Source organism: Talaromyces proteolyticus, assembly GCF_021365285.1.
Source record: "Talaromyces proteolyticus strain PMI_201 chromosome Unknown BGW36scaffold_6, whole genome shotgun sequence".
Classification (NCBI taxonomy): domain Eukaryota; kingdom Fungi; phylum Ascomycota; class Eurotiomycetes; order Eurotiales; family Trichocomaceae; genus Talaromyces; species Talaromyces proteolyticus.
The window spans coordinates 63,045-83,947 of NW_025764282.1; the positions used below are offsets into that span (position 1 = coordinate 63,045).

Consider the following 20,903-nt stretch of genomic DNA (forward strand, 5'->3'; position numbering starts at 1 on the left):
CTCATTAAAAATATTCGTCTATTCTGAGTATTTATTCAAATCAAGGACCATCCAAATTCCGGGACGCCCCTCCGCGTAGCACTTAGGGATTTCTTCCTTTTCAAAGCCGCAGCCAGTGCAACCCTCTGGCTGGTAAATGCGCCCATTCAACCCATTGAATGATTTGATGTCCTTCTTTTGGCGACCATTAATTTAGGAGATAGTGAAAGAGTTGTATTCGTACCGTTTACACCGTTGAGCTTCTACTACATATAAACTTCGTAACAGCGCAACCTCACGGTGTGTCGCATCGCGACATGGCAATAGACTTAAACGACCATAGCATACTGCTGAATCCCTTTATAAATAACCTAAATGTCGAGCCCTTCCTCTAGAGCTAATATCGTAGTTGGGTAACTCATTGGAGGGAAATGCTTCTCGACACGTCCAATCTTCCTAAGAATCTCGCAGCTTCAGACTGGCGTAGGGAATGAATATATTCGTAATGACAAAGCATTCCTCTATGTTTAGGTTACGCGATCGTAGTTATAACTGGCCTTTCTTGCCAAGCAGACGGCGTCAAAGACAAGTTAAGTTGCATATTGGAAGATCGGATGGTATACATAAACCCAAAGTGGAGGGGAATAATACAAAGCGGTTCGACCACAAGCTTCCTCAGGCAGTGGTCAGGCGACTGGCTCGTTTACAGACACCCATGGCAGCTAAAAACTTCCATTCCTATCGGTTTTAAAATTCTCTCCTAGGCTTAGTTTTTCGACTAGATGGAACTCCAATGATACTGGTCCTTCTTACTACGCAGACGGCTCAGTGATAAATTATATATCAACTTAAACGGACGACGTACTAGTGCTAATCATCTCAATGATGTTCGTGCAAAGTCCATAATATTTATATTTAATAATCATTATTTATTTTATAAAGATTAAATAATTTAGATTATTAGTAAATTGTATATAAATTAGATCTTGTTTCTAGGAAAGTAAAATTTAACTATTTTGAGCCTAGGCTCATCTTAAGTTCACGGAGCAACTTCCTCTGTTGTACTTGTGACTTGTAACTTGCCTCCGCGACGCGCTCCTATTCGAAACATCAAACACTTCAAAATGCCATCGCAGCAGGACGAGAAACGCCAAGCTGCGCGTGAAGTCATTGATATCTTATACGAGATCTCAACACTATTGGTACATTCACCCATCCATCGATGAAGTATCACTCCAAGACTAAATTGCGTTGTCCAGAACACCCACCTCGACCGCACTGAACTATCTTTATGCGTGTCCCTCATCGAGAATGGTGTCAATCCAGAGGCACTTTCTGTATGTATTACTTGTGGCTGTCCTACATGACATGCTAATAACGGTGTTCTTAGACTGTTATCAAGGAGTTGCGAAGAGAGGCCTCCGCCGCTACTACTGCCCCGGACGCTTGAAGCTCGACATCAAATGAGATTAACAGCAACCCGTACGGTTTCGAAATTATAAATTCTTAATATGCAAGCAAGCTTTTTACATGTCAATGCTGAGCGAAACCGCCCCTTCTGGATATACTCGAAACACGCGTGCCAGATTCATTATACGTTAAATTTCCAAAAAAATCCGTCAAATGGGGATATCTCAAATTACAATTTGCATCGGAATATGTATCTGAGAAAGTGACAGGCTAGATCATTTCTCCTCAGCTTTCTCTTTCTTGTCCTCATCCTTTGAATTCGTCCCGAGGTCTTCTGCCATCGCATCCGCCGTGGCTTTCTTGACGCGATCTGACTCGTCTGTCTGGGTATCTTTTGGTTTGGTATCCTTTTCATCCTCGCTATCGCCAAGACTGAAAGGATCGTTTTCTCCGACCGGGGAGGGGTCAACGGTAGAAAGAGGCTGCCATTTACTTGACTTGCCTCCTGTCGAAGCTGTGCGCTTAGTTGGCTCTTGAGAATCATAGATATTATCGATTTCCTCGGGTGGTCCATCCTGGAATGAGACTTTCCTTCTTTCTTGAGAGGAAGATTTGAAAAGATTGGGGTTTGCCAAAGGACGGGCAGGGCGTGGAGGAGGAGCTGGATCAAGTTAGTGAACGTAAAATACAAGATATAACAGACTTCGAACCTTCAGCATCCCTTAATTCCAATGCCGAGAAATCATCTCCCAGAACCTGCGGGTCGGCATCGTATCGTTCACGATCTCCGCTGCGCCGGCCTGAGTCGCCACTTCGTCTTGAGCGGCCGTAAGTCTGGGTTTCCCCGTATGATTGCAGATAACCTTCGGAGGTGGGATGATCGTCTTCTTCCTCGCCGTCAAGCTTCTTTTTAAAATTCTGCACCCAAGAATTGACCTTTGATTGGGTCTCCAGGAAACCCTTTCGGATATTGTCTCGAATCACCGGCAAGTCATCTGTTGTTGATTAGCATAACAAGTAGTTTCTTCTTTAAGAGAAAATACAAACCATCAAAGAAGCTATGTTCTCGCTCTTCCGGATAGTTGCCTGATGGAGCGTCCCAAGCTGGGTCACGGGGGCGGGCTGAGCCATAATGCTCAGCAAGTTGGCGTGCGTAGCGCTCATCATCTTGTAGTTGTTGCTGCGTCGTAGAAGTCGCGGTATGCGTGGGCCTTGGTGGCTTCACTGGCGGGGGCGGGGGAAGCTCTTCCTGGGCATTGGGATCCGTCATACCTGATCTCGAGGTGAGTCTGAACCGATCATAATCAGCTGGTGGCACAATACATACCTAGCAGCGCATGGAAAGCTCGTTCGACATTGTAGCCACTCGCTATTAAAACAGCTTTGACCACGGTCGCGTCTATTGATGGGAAGGCTTCTTTCAACGTGTCTTCTGCCTGTTGTCGCGGGCTGATAGGGCGTGGCGGTTTAGGCGGGGGAGCATCACCCTCAGCGGCCGGCTTGGAAGGCGTTGCTTTGGATGGGGTAGAGACAACGCCGGTTTCCTGCGGCTCATCATCAAAATCCAGCGGACGTGCAGTGGTAGGCGATTCTGGGTTTTGGTTGTTCCCTCCAGCCGAGGACTTTGTAGGAGTGTTGTTCTGCGGGGAACTGGAATTAGCAAATGTGTGGAGGAGGGAACGATATACACAAAACGTACGGAATTACTGTCAGCCATTTTGTGAATTGAGTTGAGTGAAAGAAACTGGTACCGCGACCGTTCTCCCTGTAGCCAAACGCTTGGAAGCAGTGTTGTAGAAGAAGAAAAGAACGGATGCGTCAGGAAGATGTTGACGACAAACCAGTTTGGCTGCGGCCTATCACGGGCTGTGCTAGCAAGTATTATTGCATCGGTCAACAGTTGATCGCCAAGCCACACATGTGACGATCCGCACCGCCACCGAGCCTATGCTTATGTAACTCCATCTGCGAGAGAATGCAACTATTTTTAGACAAAACCCTTACCTGGCTGCGAAATTGCGCATATTAAGCGGACTGTCAATGGCAAATGCGGGTTACTAGATCTCGAGACGATCAATCGGTGGCTTTGGACTACTGATATCGAAGGATCAAGGAAGTCATATCGCCTGACGCTCTCTCCAATGGCCGATGACTTCACTTTATCCACGACTTTTATACCTTCCCTGTACAAACCCGCAGCTTTACTGCCAATCGCCCGGCATAAAGACAGCTTGTTGTATGTCGTTGAGACATTTCCTGTTACAATTGTAGTTGGCCAGACTGGAAGTGGGAAAACCACACAATTACCCCAGTATCTTGACCAGGCAGGATGGACTGCCGACGGGAAAATCATTGGTGTCACGCAGGTTCGTTTTAAAATTTTAGGAGTTAAATCTTATTCGGGAGTCATACTGATTGAGATTGAAACAATAGCCACGACGTGTAGCAGCGACTACTGTTGCAAGGAGAGTGGCAGATGAGATGCGGTGCCAGTTGGGCGAAGATGTAGGCTACTCGATTCGATTTGAAGATGTCACGTCTGCGGCTACAAGAATCAAGTTTCTGACAGATGGCCTTCTTCTTCGAGAAGCTCTTGTTGACCCACTACTATCTCGTTATTCTGTGATTATGGTGGATGAGGCTCATGAACGGTCTCTGAGCACTGACATTCTATTGGGGATATTAAAGAAGATCCGCAAGAAACGCCCAGAACTTCGTCTCATCATAAGTAGTGCTACTCTTCAAGCGGAGGAATTTCTACGATTTTTTGCTGGCGATGAAGCTTTAAGTGCCGAGGAGGGTAAGGAACTTGGTGGGGATGTTGGTCGGATTATCAGCCTAGAAGGCAGGATGTATCCTGTTGATATTCTTTATCTAGACACTCCTGCGGAAGACTACGTCGAAAGATCGGTTAAGACAGTTTTTGACATTCATTCACAAGAAGATGACGGTGATATCTTGATCTTCCTAACCGGGCGCGAAGAGATTGAACAGGCCATTCAGCTGATTTCCGAACGAGCTGCAATGCTTCATCCGAAAGCTAAATCAATTCTTCCATTACCGCTCTACGCCGGTTTGACAACTGAGCAGCAGATGTATGTTTTCGAACCTACTCCTGAGAATTCGAGAAAGGTGATTGTCTCGACCAATATCGCCGAGGCATCGGTGACAATTGACGGCATTGTATATGTTGTTGACTGCGGGTTTGCGAAAATCCGAGCCTATAACCCAAACACTGGCGTTGAAACCTTGACAGCTACTCCAATATCTAGAGCCTCGGCAACCCAACGAGCAGGACGCGCTGGAAGAACCAAACCCGGGAAATGTTTTCGATTATACACTCAACAGGCCTATGAGATGTTGCCTGAGGTGACCATACCAGAAATCCAGCGGTCTAATTTGGCACCTGTTGTCATGCAGTTGAAAGCTCTGGGTATCGACAATGTGGCTCGCTTCGACTTTCTTTCGTCTCCTCCAGCTGAACTGGTAGTTCGTGCGCTAGAACTGTTGTTCTCTCTCGGGGCTGTTGATGATTATGCAAAACTCACCAAGCCTCTTGGTTTTCGTATGGCAGAACTTGGGGTGGAGCCAATGATGGCCAAAGTATTGCTCAGTGCTTCATCATTCCGCTGTCTGAGTGAAATTCTTTCCATTGCAGCTATGGTGAGCTTACAGGGAGCTATCTGGGTTCAGCATGACGGCGATAAAACAGAAGCAGAGAGCGCACGAAGGAAATTTGCAGTTGAGGAGGGCGACCACATGACGTATCTAAATGTATATCAAGCATTCGTTACGAAGGGAAAAAAAGACTCTCGATGGGCTTATCAAAACCTGTTGAACTACAAGTCCTTGACCCGAGCCGTGAGCATTCGCAGTCAACTAAAACGGTATCTAGAGCGATTTGGGCTGCAGGTGGATGAAAGCCTATCCACATCTTCTCAAGCCGATGCACAAAAACCAGAACAAATCCGCCGATGCCTCACGACTGGGTATTTCGCCCATGTGGCTAAAATGCAGCCTGACGGGTCTTTCAAAACCGTGAGTGGGGGTCTTACGCTGCACGCCCACCCAAGTTCATTAATGTTTGTAAGTTGAGCCTTCTGCATTGTCCGCCACTGTGCTAATACTTACCTGTTCTAGAACCGCAAAGCTGATTGGGTTATTTTTCACGAGATTCTGGAGACGGGGAACAAGGCATATATTCGCGATATTACAAAGATCGAAAAGAGTTGGCTGCTGGAGTATGCTCCTGAATACTACCGCGTGACCTAGGCTGTAATCTTTGAGTCTGGGTGAAAAGAGGGTTGCGTAAATAAGATGTATTTTTATGCTTTTATGACTCCAGTCGGAGCTGCCCAGAAAGGAGCACGTGCGCGGCGGAGCTCACTCGCGTGTGGAGTAGCTCCAAGGATCGTAGCTGCTTGTTTTGATATTTGCTAGTCTTAGAGGGGGTTAGTGACTATTCCTTCAGGTACAAGGATACGAAGAATTCTCGTATCCGTACCTGCATCTTATTCATTTCTTACCACTCTTTTCTTTCCCTCCCGTTATATTTGAACCGTTAGGCAGAGAATCTAACACTTCCACCTCGCAAATTATGACCTTCTACATACACGACACACCATGGTTACTTGCTGGCTTCTCTTTGCTCACTGTCACAATCAGTACCATAATCAAACCCAGCGGACGTCAAACATTCATTGAAGATGCTAAGTGCAATATACTGTCTTTCTCTCCGATCCGATCCGGGACGGTTGTTGTGGGCTTTATCGTTTATTTGATCCACTTGCGACTCTTGAACATCGCCGGAATACATACAGGCTTAAAGTTCCTCTCGTACCTTGACATAGAGTCGGAATTATCTGACATTAGTCGCGGGTTCTGGCCGTCTTTTGCGCGGCGTGCTTTCCTCATCGGGGGAACACTGCCGCTGTACGCGATGCTGCTAGTGTCAACGAGTTATCAATGGCTCCACGTCTTCACAACGTGCCTAGTCGCTGAATCTGTACTGGCCGAATTATTAAGTTTCTTCAGGGGCCCTTCTGATGGGTTTACCGTCCGCAAAGGCTGGCCTCACCGTACTATGCTGATGGCGAAACCCCTCGTTACACCTGATCATCTCAGTCATGACCATGTCGCTAACGAAGGCGAAAAAAATGGAATTAGGGAAAGCAAAGGGGATGGGCCAATGGCACCATCATCTGCCTCAAAAGATAATCTCTGCGATCGCATACAGCAGCTCTGGTCGACGGAGGATCTGGATATTAATTTTGCCGCGCATTCTATTCCTCCAGAGTATGAGGCGAAGTTAGAAAGAATCTTTTCACTACACGTCCGTTATTCCCGGTGGACATGTGGGCACTGGCGCTGTTTCGTCTATATATCTTCACGTGTCTTGATACGGATTATCTTTTTTTCTTGGTATATCGAGCAAGCATCAACTGCCTGGCTACTTCACCTTAACTTACACCCAGTGACACTCCGGGTTTCCGATAAGGTGCTAGGGAACAATATACTTGGAGGTCTGTTGACCATGTTATACCAAGTATCTCTTGCGTTAACTTTATTCGCCTCTGGTTTTATTTCCCCTCTGGTTCTAATTATCCTTTTGCGCAAAAAAGAGCCGATAAAGCGAGCTTTCCAAGACCTTGCCGAAACTGCACCAATCACCTACAAGGTGCTTGAAGTTTTTGGCAAACTACTCATGCCCAGCTTTATGGGTTGGCTTTTCGCTCGAGTTATGTACCCCCAGGATGTGTCGCTGACAAGGGAAATGGTCTCATATGCCATTGAGATTGTGATGATTCTAATAATTTACATAACGGGGTATCGGCTCCTCTTGAGTGTGCCTAGATCAGAGCACACCGAGCCCCAATCCAACTCTGGGCCATCATTAGAGCCAAATATGTCCCCAAACCCCCAAAATCGAGCAACTACGGCGCCGCACCAGATATTCTCCAATGACAAGAAAAAAGCGCCCAGAGATAAATCCAAATACCGTCATATTCTTCCTGGTCCTCGCTTCCAGATATTCCGCTTAGTCATCTGGATCCCTACCGTGATTATTTCGATTTTTCGTCATTATCAGTTGGAGAATTCCAACTGATTTTATACCGTGAATAAAAGGTAGATGCTAGAATTACGAAACAGAGAAGCCCTAGGATTCCGGGGCTGCTTGAGAGGATAATATAGGATTAGTAGGGATGAATGCGTAAATGCCATTGGATAGGTTGCCTATAGAGTGAACCCTACAAAGCCAAGACAAAACTAGTCTCAGAGGGGTTAGAACGTCAAAAGCTCTCCAGATGCAGCTTGCTGAGATAAGCGTGGAGTAGCTCCAAGAATTGTCCCTCCTTGTGTTGACATCTCGTGCACTTTCTTCTCTTCAAACATGGTACTTGCTTGATACTTAGCCACAATCTGGCAGGATAATGTCAGGCCATCATCACCACGATCACGGCCCTGGCGGCCATTGCCATGATGAAGATCATGACCACTCCAATGACACCACCCCGGCTCTGCAGTCTCTACTTTACTCCCAGATACAGTTCGACAACGTTACCACTTTGAATGGTATGCGTATATCTTCTTCGACTATCACAGTGACTGATTCATATTATTCGTACAGAATCCGTCTCTCGGTCTGGCGCTGCCATCCTTCAGAAAACATGGGCTGAGAGGTTGAATGACCACCCGGAACTCGAAAGCGATGCTGATGAACAGCTTCTCATGTACATCCCGTATGTGAAGTTCTTTTATATCTATATATTGCCGGGTCTTCCTTTTCATGTCATGGATCCGCACTGCACCACGCTGCAACGTAACCACTACCCCGCTTTGTATCTAACCTGAGACCACGAAATTTCGACTTCAAACACAAGCCCAGAATGTCTCTCAAGACTATAATGTTATGGCTGAATTTAGTTTTAGCCATTTCTATTCTAATTACATTGTAGTTTCACAGGACAGGTCAAATTACATGCGCTTCTGATCTACACGGCCCCAACTCCCTCGGCTCCCAAGACGGTCAAACTCTTCAAGAACCGAGACGACTTGGACTTTTCAACGGCATCAGACCTAAAACCTACTCAAATTGTTGAAATCCCTGAACCTATCCCAGGCACCGATATCTTTGAAGTGCCACTTAACCGAGCGTTATGGAATACAACTACATCGATCACCTTATTTTTCGAAGACAACTGGAATGATGAAGATACGACCAAGGTCGGGTACATTGGCTTCAAAGGACAATTTCTGGCCCTGAATCGTGAGCCTGTGAGCGTCATGTATGAAGCAGCAGCGAACCCAAGCGACCACGTTGCTATTCAGGGCGTGTCCGGAATTGGTGGAAGAGTTATGCCTGGGCAATAAGTGCTAGGCGGGCTAGATGATAGTAACCACGATAATTATGATTAAACGACCATAAAATGGCTTATCATGTGTATCAGGAACTGCACGAGATGGTTAAGAAGTAACGACACCCGATCCTTTAACATTCATGATTAATCTTAATATGATTCTATTCACAAGTCCAAACTTGAGATGCCGTTTCTGGGTAAACTCTAACAAATGATATGTAGACTAGATGGGCCTTCCGACTCCAAAGATGTTGTATCACAGCAATTGACAAGCAGAAGATATACCGAATAAAACATAATAACAAAATCGTCAAGAAGCTGCATCCTATGCAGCCAACATAGCAGTCTGTTCTTCTGCTCTGGCCTTGGCCCTGGCCCTGGCCCTTTCTCTCTTCTCCTCCTCTGTGACAATAGGAAGACTTTCAGGCGCACTTGGCAGGTCGACAGGACCCTCAACCTCTCTTTGTAGAGCCTCCAGTTCATCTTCAACCTCATCCTCATCCTCATTAGACATCTGACCAGCCAACATCTGACTTATTTCCTATACAAAATAAACATCAACATGTGCGCCATACCAAAAACAGTCATAGGTAGTACAAACCTCCTGATAAGCCCTCGCCTCCTCCGTCTCCCCCATCAACTTCTCCACCGCTGCGATCCCGCCCATCTCTTTATTAATAGCCTGCAAAACCTGTGTCCCCTGCTGTAGCCCAAACACAATATCTTTTTGGACAAGCGCAAACTCGACTTGCGACACAAGCTGCTCGAGCTGCGCTAACTGGCCGTCTGTTTTCGCCAGCAGCGATTCTTGGTATTTCTTGCGGCGGAGGGCAAGAAGAGCGCGCTTCCGATCATTGCGAGCTAGACATTCCTTCGCAATCGCGGTTTCGCGATCTGTCAAGACGAAGATACGCTTTTGGTATTGGTGGAGCTTGTCACGCTGGATCTTGAGGTCTAGAATTGCTCTATTCTGGCTGTTAGCGAGCAGGACTCTCACCGGAGTACCAAAATGCGAAGATTCTCGAGTAGTTAGTTAATGCTAACCTGTCCTGAGCGGAGATTTTGTGGGAACTATTGGCGTTTCCCATGGCAAGACCATCCTTCTGTTATGCGAGAAATAGATATGGGAAGGGAATGACGTCTTGCGATATCCGACGTAGAGTTCAGCGGCTATGACGACGGTCGCCAAGAGTCGCAGTTATAGAGAGGAAATCGCGACTTAGGGAAACTGAATGAGCAAAGACATAATGTAGAGTGGTTTCGATATCGAGTCTTTCGTATTCGTTCTTGTCGATGTACCTTGCTAGCTGTAAGTGTATCGTTTCCATCGACATTTCCCCGATCTACATCGACCAATTAGCGGCGATCGGCCCCTCTATTTATCCGGCCCCCTCCGATAACCTAAAAAATATCCTGGACTTTCACTCTAGCAATAATAGTCTACAAAGTGGGTGAGAAGAGAGAATCGGGGATCAAAATGCCCATCAAGAATAGGGGAAGGCCAACATTGAGCCAGGGCCTTGACAAAGAGGTACACAATCCAATATACTAGCTGGAATTGGAATCGGGGCTAATTGGATGTTCACCGCAGATCTACCAAATTGTGCGGAAAATCGCAGACGAGCAGCAGGCGGAAAATGGACGAATGAGGCTGTCGACCTATACCATATATGATTCGATCAAACGGTCGAATTCGAGTTTGAACCGAAAACCGAAGAAACTTCTCGAAGATAGCATTGAACGTGTACTCGAAGTTGTTCAGAGCGATGTTCATGGCGATGAGTCGGATTCTGTGAATGGAGATTTTGAAGGGTTGGAGGATGAAAAAGTGGCTCCATTGGTATGTTGTAGTAGAATATTATTGTGGTATGTTTTATGCTAACTGCAGGTAGGAGTCCAATAATTTGAACAGGAGTATTGTTAACGCTTGGTCGACATCAACAAAATCTCCAGCCCCTTCTCGAAAAGGAAATGACCAGTCGGCTACTGATGGCGCGGCTGAATCGACTACATCTGTGAATAAACGACGCCATCATGCAAACGAATCTGCTTCGAAGCGCCGAAAAGCAGACCATCCAATCGACAAGTCACCCCCAACACATGTCAGTCTTTCGGATCTGGGTGGCATGGACGATGTATTACAGGAGCTAGGCGACCTAATAATCTTACCAATGACACGGCCTCAAATCTTCACAACCTCCAAAGTGCAGCCTCCCCGCGGTGTACTCTTGCACGGACCGCCCGGTTGCGGAAAGACTATGCTCGCCAACGCCTTTGCTGCCGACTTGGGTGTCCCCTTTATCTCCATCTCTGCACCATCTGTCGTGTCTGGTATGTCTGGCGAGTCAGAGAAAGCGCTCCGCGAGCACTTTGACGAAGCAAAGAAGGTCGCTCCGTGCCTTGTCTTCATCGACGAGATCGACGCGATTACACCAAAGCGGGAGAGCGCACAGCGAGAAATGGAGAAGCGGATAGTCGCTCAATTGCTGACGTGCATGGATGACCTTGCCCTTGAGAAGACCGATGGTAAGCCTGTTATCGTCCTCGCTGCAACCAACAGGCCGGACAGTCTGGACCCTGCGCTCCGCCGTGGAGGCCGCTTCGATAAGGAAATCAACTTGACAGTCCCTTCAGAGCCTGTCCGAGAACAAATCCTTCGCACGCTGACTCGCAAAACGCAACTTGCCGATGACCTCGATTTCAAAACCCTCGCCAAACGCACCGCAGGCTTTGTCGGTGCCGACCTGAGCGACTTAGTATCCACCGCCGGATCTGCCGCTATAAAGCGCTATCTCGAGATCCTCAGGTCTCACACTGGCGAAGAAATGGAAATCGAAGGTGAGACGGAAGAAAACGTCAGCACTAAAGTGAAAGAAATCCGCCAACTCATCAAGCACGCCAAAGAGACACCAATAGGCGAAGAAACCAACCCTGTCCTCGTCTCTAACGCAGACTTCTTCACGGCCCTCCCCAAAATCCAACCGTCCTCGAAACGCGAAGGCTTCGCGACCATCCCCGACACGACATGGGCTGATATCGGCGCTCTAGGAGGCGTCCGCGACGAACTCGTCACCGCCATCGTCGAACCAATCAGGGATCCCGACATCTATGCCAAAGTCGGCATTACAGCACCCACAGGCGTCCTACTCTGGGGCCCGCCTGGCTGCGGCAAGACACTGCTCGCAAAGGCCGTTGCCAACGAGTCCCGCGCAAACTTCATCAGCGTAAAGGGGCCCGAATTGCTCAACAAATATGTCGGCGAATCCGAGCGTGCCGTGCGACAGGTGTTTGTACGCGCGCGCTCATCAATTCCGTGCGTGATCTTCTTCGACGAACTCGACGCGCTGGTGCCGCGCCGCGACGACGCGCTCTCCGAAAGCTCAGCACGGGTCGTGAATACACTGCTGACTGAACTGGACGGTCTCGGTAGTAATCGCTCAGGCATATACATCATCGCAGCCACAAATCGTCCCGACATCATCGACCCTGCCATGCTTCGACCAGGCAGGCTGGAAACACTCCTCTTCGTCAATTTGCCTGGCCCCAGCGAGCGCGCTGAGATCCTGCAGACGCTGGTGCGGAACCTGCCCATTGAATTTTCGGAGCAGTTGCGGGGGCTGGCTGAGACCTGTGAGGGGTATAGTGGTGCAGATCTGGGTAGTCTGCTGCGTAGAGCTGGATATGCAGCGATTAAGAGGAGGGACATGATTAAGTTTGAGGACTTTGTGGTGGCCAAGGAGCATATTCGTCCTAGTGTGACGGATTTGAGGAAGTATGAGAAGCTGAGGAGGGACTGGAGTAGTACTTTGCTGTGATAACCTGTATCAATCGATATGTATATAGAGCTACATGTGTAGTGAGCCCTTCTAAGGCTTCAATGCTGTGAGCTACCTCAATGGATATACTACAAAGCAATACAGGTTCTTGACTCATTCCCCCTGTATTTTGAAACTCATTTAGATATCATAATTCTATTCTTCGTCCTACTTCGTGAAGTAAATATTGAATGAAATCTACAAAACGAGGTATATACAAAACTTTTACCAACGCCGCTATGCCTTGATCAGAAAAAAATAACATAAAATAAAATAAGCACATGAAATTAGAATTAGCACCACAACCGACAAGTACCGTCTGCGCCAGCAGAAACACACCAGGGCTGAGCAGGGTGCCAATCCACGTCTAGAACACCCAGCTCGCCCGTGATTTTATGTCCACGGAGGACCTTGAGAGGCACGATGCTAGCGTTGCTGAGCATGTCTCCAGTAACGCTTCCGTGGAAGATTTGAAGAGACCCGTCATCGCTTGCGTCTGCGAATAGCGGGTAGCGGCCGCTAGGATGGAATTTGACTGCTCGGATGGCTTTGCGGTGGTATCGCAGGGTCTTATAGGGCCGGGATGAAAGGTCAACGTCGTGCCAGAGTAAGCGACGATCGTAGGACCCGACTATAACATTGTCCCCTCCAGATGTTGTCGAGGAGGTTGGGTGGATGTCAAATGAAGAGATCCATCGCGCACCTGGTTGCAGGATTTTGACGAGGAGTTGGCGCGAAAGGTCGTAGCCACGGATTGTACGTTGGTTCGCAACGAAAAGAATGGGCTTCGAGGGGTGGAAGTGTGCGGTTTGGGGAGGACCGCCGCCTTTCAATCGACGTCTAAATGGGTTTTGGGTTAGATGCTTTGAGATCGTGTGGATGGCGATGGCCTGGTGAGCTGGTGTCGAGGATCCAGGACAGATGGTGACAAAGTAGTCACCGCGACGATGCCATGAGACTGATTTGGCGATGTATCGTAGTGGGATAGTAACACAGACTCCCACTTCAGCCAGAGCAGATGATGGACGAATCCAGGTGGGAGGCGCGCTTTTAGCAGTTGAATCGCTGCTGTTGGATGATTTTTTACTGGTTGCATATCCCCAGCCAGCATCAAGCAAGTCCAAGCTACTCTTCTCTAGCTCTGGGCTGAGGATTGTAGGGACAGCAAGATGTATATCGTCGCCACATGCGATGCATAACACCGTAGCATCGTGGCCGGGACGCCAACGCACCACATTAATGGGTTCCTCACTGCTCACACTGGCAGTCCATATTTGGCGACCAGTAAGAAGCTCCCAAACGCGTACCGTCCCATCATCGCCTCCACTAGCCAACCATTGTCCGGTAGGGTCAATTGACACTGAACGCACGCGGCCAGTATGGCCCTTGAACAGAGTTGCGCAAGCAGTCGGAAATGGTTTGAGTTCTTCAGGGCTTGGCAACTTAGGAAGCAGGCTTTCAGGGTCAATGTTGAGCTTGTTTCTCCTGACTCTAGGAGCGAGGTATAGATCCAAGCATCGCTCGAACTTCTCTTTGACAAAGTTTTCATACCCAGGAACCTTCCTGAGAGCTGCATAATCCGTGGGAAGAAAGTCTGTCTCTCGGTCTTCCTCTTCGGTTTCCTCCCAAGACTTTCTTTCTTTCTTGTCGGGTATGTACTCAGGAGGCGGGTGATAGCTTTCCTCATACCCAGGCGGAGGAAGTTTGGGTGCTGGGACGTTCATGATATGATCGGGTCTTGGAGCTTCATCAGCCCAGATATCGTACCGAATAACACCTTCTTCGACCTCATCTTCCTCAACCGGAGCCTTGTAGGGAAGAATGCGACCCTCCCGAATGGCGCGCACAATCTTCATCACCCTCTTGGCTTCATGTTTTGAAGGAAGGAAGCGTCGTTTGGGTTCTGGGGCAGCACTAAGAGGCATAATCTCCTCTTTGCTGGTGAACCATTCCACAGTTGGCTCGTAGGGATTGTAGCCCTCTTCTGGGATTTCGTTCATCTGGACCTTTCGCAGCAATTCGAGTTCATCTTGGCTAAGCTCCAATGGCTTTCCCGTTGACGGATCAGTGAGACCTGTCCAGCCCTTGGGGATTTCAATGCTATCAAGAAGTGCATCTAGTGCTTCACCCTTTGCAGGACGCATGATTTTCTTGCCGTTGATATCATATCCGATGTGTGGGTATTGATCGTAAAAGGAAAGGGGGATGTTCCCAATCGTGTTTTGGTTCTCCTCGGCGTCGGAGTAGTCCGAGTTGTCATCCGGGTTGATCTCATCATACACATATCGTTCATTTCCATTCGCATCCTTCACAACCCGGTAATTGGGCTGTTCGTCATCCTCAGGGTCGAGTTGGTTTGCTTCGATCTTGCCGTTGACTGGACGTCCATTTTCCTTTCGCAATGACACACGCAGACCGCCATCATCCGAGTCCGAAGGGATTTCGTCACTGTCAATGTCTGAAACTCCGTCGTCATCCTCATCGCTGAAGTCATTGACGATTTCGACCTCGGAGTCGCTTCCTTCAGACAGGTCATGGGCGTCGTCCGAGAGGTCGAGCTGGCTCAGGTCGTCGCCAGAAAAGACCTCGGGATCTTCCTCGACATCTCTGGTGACAGCCTTCCGCTTCTTGGAAAGCTTCCGAGAATCCATTGGAAGGGGGGACTGGTAGTGGTAAAAGAATAAATATATTCATATACGGAGCCGGGGCAAGAGCCAAAATTATTTCATTTTTTGCTCTTGCTTCTTCCGCACTCACCGCCCACGTGACTCCCCTATCAAGATTAACACTGCACGGCCTTACTGATAATGCGGCCCCGCGCCAGCCATGATATCGCCTCGCCGCTCCTGCCAACACCACCACACCACTAACACAGTGCACTGCCTTTACCACTGCCCATCCTCGTCGCTTCGTGTCTCTGTCCTGCAGCATCCTTGCTCTCTTCTCCCTCGTGGCCTATCCTGCCAGTTCGCGGCTCGCGCATGCATCACTGCATCCCCCCGTCGATCTCGGTCTAGCCCCAGCCAATAGCCAAGCTAGGTCAACTTCCCTCTTGCAGCGTGCGTAGTAAGCTTTCCTGCATCCCGACGTTTCGAGCCATCCCATTATCTCCCTCCCTCCCTCTCTCTCTTCACATCCCCTCTCTGCACTTCATTGTCTCCCTCAACCCCGTACTCGTTCAACACGGTGATGCGCCCTCCTGCTACTCGTCTCTCCCAAAGAGAATTAGTCATCCAGCTGTTCGACGTTTAACTAGTCCTTCTAGTCCTTCTAGTCTGCACAGCACGCCAGCACGCACGCGATCACTGACTGCCTCTTGTCGTCGAACATAGTCCCCAACCCCCCCCAGGCGAGCATCGCGGAATCTCGAATTCCGTGATCTATCGCTGCGTTGTGGTTTTGTAGATGAAGCGCATCAGAAACTACCGGCCCTATGACACCCAGTCCTCCAGATGAGGCGCTACATTTTCGTGGGAAGACTCTGACGCCGGAGAGTCCCCGTCCGCTCCATATTCCGGAGCCGTCGAATATCCCCGTCCTGGAAAATCAGATGGACCCCATCTTCAACGATACCTCGACGTATGAGAAATCCGCAGCCAACCCCAAAGATGGACTGCCCTATCAGTTTACCCAAGATGGCGGAATATATGAAGATGCCAATGAGTACCATAGCCGAAGTGAAGGAACAACTCAAAAGCCAGGTAGTTACCACCCCAACTACTCCAGTCTCCCAGAATATCAACCGAAGCAGCGTTTCCTGCTACCTAGCTGTTGCTGGAAGCCTTCTTCTGCACAATCTAGACAGTCCTGCCCATGTTACTTTCTCCCAATCTCTAGAATTCTCCAAAGGTATTTGCTCTAACTCATTGCTTCAGAATCCACCCAAGCCCCCTCTGCCATAGAATATCAGCAGCAAACCCTGAATCCCACTGCTCGTACTGAGCCAGGCGCTGTTCATTACCCCCAAAGTCAACCATTGGCCAATGAGAACCCCAACAGCCCCAATAAGGCATTGACACAGCTAGTCCAATCTGGTGGAGGTATAAATGCTGCAGGTAACAACGTAGCGGCTGAGGCAGGGGTTGACTTTCAAAGCCTGTTGGATAATATATCTACGTCTGCTTCTACTGCTCTCCCTGATTCTATGGCTGCTGCCGCCTCCTCGCCTTCAAATAATCCCATCATCCAACAACAAAAGCCAATCAATGCGTTGTCAACGTCGGCAGATCTTCCACCACGACCTCCGCCTCAAGATGCGTCCGCGCTCCAATTCGATTATACTTCAGCTAATGATATTCATGATTACCACCAAATCCTTGCCCAGAATCCCAATCAAGCAGGTGCTTATGCACCACACCAGCAAGGTGGTCATCTTAATTCTTCCGCAGTAGCTCCCGGTGTACCTCCAGGCACGACTTCAGGGGCAAGTGGACTACCACCCCCTCCTGTAGCGACATTCCAACATCAGTCTCAACAGAACCAAGCAGTTGCTTCTGAAGCTGTTAGCCAAGCTAGCCATAAAGGCTCAAGGGCTGAAAGATATGGTGGACGCGCTGGCAGTGGTGCAGATGACGAGGCGCCATGGGGTCCTGAGGTTCAAAAGATATATGACGAATTTCTTCGAGATGAACGGGTGTATGTTACCGAAGGCTTGTGGGATCGTTTTCCTCCTGGGTCCAGGCTTTTTGTTGGTATGTGCTTCAGGCCATGTAACAATTGGTTTCTTTGGATTAATTTAGTACTTCAGGAAATCTCCCAACAGAGCGGGTCACGAAACGTGACTTATTCCATGTGTTCCATAAATATGGAAAACTTGCCCAGATATCTATCAAGCAGGCCTACGGTTTTATCCAGTTCCTTGACTCGAGCTCATGCTACCAAGCCCTGCAAGCAGAACAAGGTGGCCTTGTGAGGGGGAGGAATATTCGTAAGACTTTCTCACATTTGGCTTCTTCCAAGACTAACAAGAGATAGACCTTGAAATTTCAAAGCCCCAAAAGAATACCCGGGCCGGACCAAGTCAATCCGACTCAACTCGAGCCTCTGTTTCTAGACGGTCTAGGTCACCGGAGTACTCCCGAGGCCCAAACACGAATAGTCGTGGAGCCCGAAACCAGGCTGGAGACCGTCATGATCGTGGTTATGACTCTAAAAGAGTACCATTCAGTGACTTCAGAGATGAGCATAACTCCCGACGTCGTGACGATTACCGGCCTCCGAGATCTCCATCACCGCGCGGATTTCGCACCCGGGAAGGGGGTTTCCGTTCAAGAGATCGAACCCCAGAAAGATTTGACCGACGTGACAGACGCAGATCACGATCTCCTTACGGGAGGGACCGTCGCTTTCGGAGTCCTAGCCCTCGCGGCAGACCATACGATGCGGAACATGACCTTTCTTTTTCGCGCCGTCCACCAAGAGAGTTACCAGATCTGCAGATCTTAGCTTTTGATGACGTTGACAAGTTAGTATCAGGAAATTTATTATGGCTTCTACTTTAATAACAAATATCCAGGAAATTCGTCTATCATGTGGAAGGTTCGTTTAAAACCCGAGGACTTCGAGTCGACGTATCTATTGAACCTCCCGCGTATATGGATACGGCAGTACAAAGACAAATGAACGAAGGAGTACCCGCAGTCGTGAAAATTTCGAGAAACCAACAGTACTCGAGCAAAGTAACCTTGCTAACCTTTGATCGCACCGCTGGGAGTAGCAAGCCTCGCCTGAATGGTAAGTCTATGCACCCGGATCTACTTCAGCTCTAACAACATTATATAGAATACCCAGACTTGGATTTGCATCTTGCTGTAGAAATGACTGTGCACGCCCAATCTCTCCGACGAGCTGGCGGTGCTACAAACCTCTATCAACCAAATATTCCATTCACTGTGCCGGCAATGATGAATCAATTTCCCCAGGCACTTCCACAGGCGCAGCCAGTGAACCCAAATGTTGCAAATCCCAATCAGTTCGCAAATCTCATTTCGACGCTTGACGGACCATCACTCCAATCACTCTTAGGTGCACTCCAACAAGCGCAGTCGGCGTCTCATTCAACCCCGCAATCAATCCCCATTGCACCCAACGCTGTCAACCCGGTTGATCTCGCCAGCCTTCTCAACAGTGCAACTCACCAACAAAATCCGCTACCTACAATGACAAATCCCGGTACGCGTCAGCCTCAGCCACCTCCATCATTTGGCTTACCGATACCTCCTCAACCTGCCAACCGTGCAGATCCAAATCTACTTGCGCTTTTGGCGAAGGGGCTGAGTAGTGGAAATCCCTCCCAAAACCAAGCTGCAGTTGGCTCTCAGGTCCAAAGCATTGTCAATCAGTTATCCAAATGGAAGCAGTAGACGTGCGTTCATGTAGAAAAATTTCCTCTATGCCCTCTTCTCTCAATTATAGCGTTTCTTTTTGATGTTACCTTTTGCGATTCATTTGCTAGACTTTTGGGTTTTATCGTTCATAATTTGCATTCGGATGGTGACTGGCGAATAGTGGGAGCGTGAATGATTTATCCTGTTGTTTTCTATTTTTTTTATTTCATTTCATTTTCTTTTCACGGTGTTTGGACATATTGTAATTTTGCCCGTCCTTTCTCGAGTGGTGATGAATATACACGTATGCTCAATGCCCTCTTAACCACGATATCATACAAACATTCAAACTGCTATCGTACAGCATTTCCCATTACCTATAACCCCAGTAATCACCCTGCAGCCCATTATCGAGCCTTATTCTTCGCCACCGTCGCCGCATCCTCTTCCTTTATCCGCGCGATTGTTTGATCCCTGTTATACTCCATAACTCTCTTCTCCTTGAAATATTTCACCTAACAGCCAATCAATCAGTAAACAACCTTCTCGCCCACAATAAAATTAGTCACAAACCCATGCTTTCGAACAAGCCGACTCGAACTCCGCAATCTCCTTCCCGCACTTTTTGCGCGCATCGGCATCGTTTTTGACCGCATCGAGGATGTCGTTTCGGTCCAGGCAGTCGAAGAACAAATCCCGCCCGTTGTAGCAGTGTTCGCGTGATGATCTGTTCGGCGCAATGCGGCCGCCATCGGAGGCTTTGGTTGTGTCTGGGCTACTTGAGAACCAGCCCATGATGATCTTCGAGTCTGAGGTGTTGTGTTGTGTTGGGGATGGAGGTCTGTCTTACTGGTGCCAGTGATGATGTCGAAGAAGCCGGGCGGCAGAAATGCTTGGCGCCGGAGCTCGGCTGGCCTCGTGGCAGTCGGAGGACAGACCAGCTTCTTTATTTTCCTCTTACACATTCACAAATAACAAATCGACCATCCACCCATCGGCTTACTATTTCTATAACCTCTGTTACTGGCGCAACTCTCTCCCTGGCGGAGATACCAGACGTACCGCCTTCCAATCCTGCTCCTTTTCGATGTCGAATCAGCGTCCCCGGAACCTATCGACAAGTTTATAACGCAACTGTCATCCGCTGTATCACACATACCACACCCCTGGGTGACTACACGCGGACTCGGTCTCTAAAAGCAGCTCAGTTCACATTTCATGCCCCCGCGCCGCCGGCCTCCTCGCCCCGGGGCGCTGACGGAGCTCCCGCCCTTGTTAATCGTGCGCAAGATCCTGCTGCTGCAAACCATATACTATGTCTGCGCCACCGCGCTTGTCCTGTTCACCAGCCTGGTTGCTGGGACGGCGTTCTCTCTAGACCTGATTTTCAGTTGGGGCAGTGTGCGCGGTGATACGACGGTGGGATGGATGTTGGGATTGGTGTGGATGCTTAACAGCTTCATATGGTGCGCCCCTCTCTTCCTCTCCCATTACTATCACGCTATTATTAATGATTGATGATTATGATTAGTGTCATATTCCTCCTCCTCATCGTCTCGCGCTCAAAACTAATCCCCGATTTCGCGCTCACAATCCACTTCATACACCTGCTCATCGTCTACTTCTACACGCGCTCCATCCCTAGAAACCTACTCTGGTGGTCTCTCCAGCTGGCCAGCGCCGCGCTGATGACTTTTGCTGGGATATGGATCTGCCAGCGCCGCGAACTGCAGCCGATTTCGTTCGGTGCACTCCTCGGCGGTGGCGGTAGTTCCGCTGACAGTGGTGGCGGCACTCGGGCCGGCGAGAATGGGGAATCGGCGACGCTGCTGAATGCAGCGGAGGAGGATTTAGAGAATGGTTTTGCAAGTGTCTCGCGAGGGCGTGGTCGAGGACGGAATCGTGATGGGGGAGGAGGGGAGTTTGAGATGATGCCGATTAAGGAGTCGGATGAATCAAGTACATGATGATAATCAGCTATTCAATGTTTTTTTTTTGGTGTCTTTTTTATATTA

At 48.7% G+C, this 20,903-nt stretch overlaps 10 protein-coding genes across 10 annotated transcripts; 6 read left to right on the forward strand and 4 right to left on the reverse strand.

The window, feature by feature from the left end:
• Positions 1–1,057: 1,057 nt before the first annotated feature.
• Positions 1,058–1,524, forward strand: BGW36DRAFT_159799 (mitotic-spindle organizing gamma-tubulin ring associated-domain-containing protein). Its single transcript, XM_046209572.1, has 3 exons — positions 1,058–1,181; positions 1,239–1,316; positions 1,370–1,524. Exons 1-3 carry the CDS (start codon positions 1,104–1,106, stop codon positions 1,427–1,429), a joined length of 216 nt encoding a protein of 71 aa, XP_046071731.1. The 5' UTR covers positions 1,058–1,103; the 3' UTR covers positions 1,430–1,524.
• On the reverse strand, positions 1,475–3,340 carry BGW36DRAFT_159837 (uncharacterized protein). The gene is made up of 5 exons (XM_046209573.1): positions 3,089–3,340; positions 2,717–3,029; positions 2,437–2,661; positions 2,100–2,384; positions 1,475–2,050 (listed from the first exon to the last, which is right to left on the reverse strand). Exons 1-5 carry the CDS (start codon positions 3,104–3,106, stop codon positions 1,665–1,667), a joined length of 1,227 nt encoding a protein of 408 aa, XP_046071732.1. The 5' UTR covers positions 3,107–3,340; the 3' UTR covers positions 1,475–1,664.
• Positions 3,341–5,824: 2,484 nt separating this feature from the next.
• Positions 5,825–7,864, forward strand: BGW36DRAFT_159914 (uncharacterized protein). The gene has a single exon (XM_046209574.1). The coding sequence runs from the start codon at positions 5,987–5,989 to the stop codon at positions 7,493–7,495; it is 1,509 nt and encodes a 502-aa protein (XP_046071733.1). The 5' UTR covers positions 5,825–5,986; the 3' UTR covers positions 7,496–7,864.
• BGW36DRAFT_427010 (PITH domain-containing protein) lies at positions 7,821–8,760 on the forward strand (the record flags this gene model as incomplete). Its single annotated transcript, XM_046220353.1, has 3 exons — positions 7,821–7,962; positions 8,018–8,129; positions 8,346–8,760. 3 exons carry the CDS (start codon positions 7,821–7,823, stop codon positions 8,758–8,760), a joined length of 669 nt encoding a protein of 222 aa, XP_046071734.1.
• A 138-nt stretch (positions 8,761–8,898) lies between these two features.
• BGW36DRAFT_377819 (Snf7-domain-containing protein) lies at positions 8,899–10,061 on the reverse strand. Its single transcript, XM_046216030.1, has 3 exons — positions 9,792–10,061; positions 9,349–9,712; positions 8,899–9,288 (listed from the first exon to the last, which is right to left on the reverse strand). The coding sequence occupies exons 1-3, from the start codon at positions 9,833–9,835 to the stop codon at positions 9,073–9,075; spliced, it is 624 nt and encodes a 207-aa protein (XP_046071735.1). The 5' UTR covers positions 9,836–10,061; the 3' UTR covers positions 8,899–9,072.
• Positions 10,062–10,224: 163 nt separating this feature from the next.
• BGW36DRAFT_296545 (putative AAA family ATPase/60S ribosome export protein Rix7) lies at positions 10,225–12,562 on the forward strand (the record flags this gene model as incomplete). The annotated part of the gene is made up of 3 exons (XM_046211282.1): positions 10,225–10,278; positions 10,339–10,587; positions 10,640–12,562. The coding sequence occupies 3 exons, from the start codon at positions 10,225–10,227 to the stop codon at positions 12,560–12,562; spliced, it is 2,226 nt and encodes a 741-aa protein (XP_046071736.1).
• A 128-nt stretch (positions 12,563–12,690) lies between these two features.
• BGW36DRAFT_377821 (putative ribosome biogenesis protein Erb1) lies at positions 12,691–15,417 on the reverse strand. Its single transcript, XM_046216031.1, has one exon. The coding sequence runs from the start codon at positions 15,211–15,213 to the stop codon at positions 12,856–12,858; it is 2,358 nt and encodes a 785-aa protein (XP_046071737.1). The 5' UTR covers positions 15,214–15,417; the 3' UTR covers positions 12,691–12,855.
• A 578-nt stretch (positions 15,418–15,995) lies between these two features.
• BGW36DRAFT_295323 (uncharacterized protein) lies at positions 15,996–18,924 on the forward strand (the record flags this gene model as incomplete). The annotated part of the gene is made up of 6 exons (XM_046211170.1): positions 15,996–16,287; positions 16,450–17,253; positions 17,310–17,489; positions 17,537–18,026; positions 18,078–18,295; positions 18,344–18,924. 6 exons carry the CDS (start codon positions 15,996–15,998, stop codon positions 18,922–18,924), a joined length of 2,565 nt encoding a protein of 854 aa, XP_046071738.1.
• Positions 18,925–19,105: 181 nt separating this feature from the next.
• Positions 19,106–19,843, reverse strand: BGW36DRAFT_377828 (cytochrome oxidase c subunit VIb-domain-containing protein). Its single transcript, XM_046216032.1, has 2 exons — positions 19,462–19,843; positions 19,106–19,403 (listed from the first exon to the last, which is right to left on the reverse strand). Exons 1-2 carry the CDS (start codon positions 19,681–19,683, stop codon positions 19,296–19,298), a joined length of 330 nt encoding a protein of 109 aa, XP_046071739.1. The 5' UTR covers positions 19,684–19,843; the 3' UTR covers positions 19,106–19,295.
• A 263-nt stretch (positions 19,844–20,106) lies between these two features.
• Positions 20,107–20,855, forward strand: BGW36DRAFT_295090 (integral membrane protein S linking to the trans Golgi network-domain-containing protein; the record flags this gene model as incomplete). Its single annotated transcript, XM_046211149.1, has 2 exons — positions 20,107–20,354; positions 20,420–20,855. 2 exons carry the CDS (start codon positions 20,107–20,109, stop codon positions 20,853–20,855), a joined length of 684 nt encoding a protein of 227 aa, XP_046071740.1.
• Between the last annotated feature and the right edge of the window lie 48 nt (positions 20,856–20,903).

Bases quoted from the DNA above. Each gene is read 5' to 3' on its own strand.
- BGW36DRAFT_377828 (XM_046216032.1), bottom strand. From the start codon at position 19,683: ATGGGCTGGTTCTCAAGTAGCCCAGACACAACCAAAGCCTCCGATGGC. The intron at 19,404-19,461 runs GTTTGTGACTAA...ATTGGCTGTTAG, and splicing joins CGGCTTGTTCGAAAGCATGG to GTGAAATATTTCAAGGAGAA.
- BGW36DRAFT_159914 (XM_046209574.1), top strand. From the start codon at position 5,987: ATGACCTTCTACATACACGACACACCATGGTTACTTGCTGGCTTCTCT.
- BGW36DRAFT_377819 (XM_046216030.1), bottom strand. From the start codon at position 9,835: ATGGGAAACGCCAATAGTTCCCACAAAATCTCCGCTCAGGACAG. The intron at 9,713-9,791 runs GTTAGCATTAAC...CAGCCAGAATAG, and splicing joins AAAATCTCCGCTCAGGACAG to AGCAATTCTAGACCTCAAGA. The intron at 9,289-9,348 runs GTTTGTACTACC...TATTTTGTATAG, and splicing joins AGGCGAGGGCTTATCAGGAG to GAAATAAGTCAGATGTTGGC.
- BGW36DRAFT_159837 (XM_046209573.1), bottom strand. The intron at 2,385-2,436 runs GTTTGTATTTTC...AATCAACAACAG, and splicing joins AGAACATAGCTTCTTTGATG to ATGACTTGCCGGTGATTCGA. The intron at 2,051-2,099 runs GTTCGAAGTCTG...AACTTGATCCAG, and splicing joins GGAATTAAGGGATGCTGAAG to CTCCTCCTCCACGCCCTGCC.
- BGW36DRAFT_377821 (XM_046216031.1), bottom strand. From the start codon at position 15,213: ATGGATTCTCGGAAGCTTTCCAAGAAGCGGAAGGCTGTCACCAGAGAT.
- BGW36DRAFT_159799 (XM_046209572.1), top strand. From the start codon at position 1,104: ATGCCATCGCAGCAGGACGAGAAACGCCAAGCTGCGCGTGAAGTCATT. The intron at 1,182-1,238 runs GTACATTCACCC...TGCGTTGTCCAG, and splicing joins ACGAGATCTCAACACTATTG to AACACCCACCTCGACCGCAC. The intron at 1,317-1,369 runs GTATGTATTACT...CGGTGTTCTTAG, and splicing joins TCAATCCAGAGGCACTTTCT to ACTGTTATCAAGGAGTTGCG.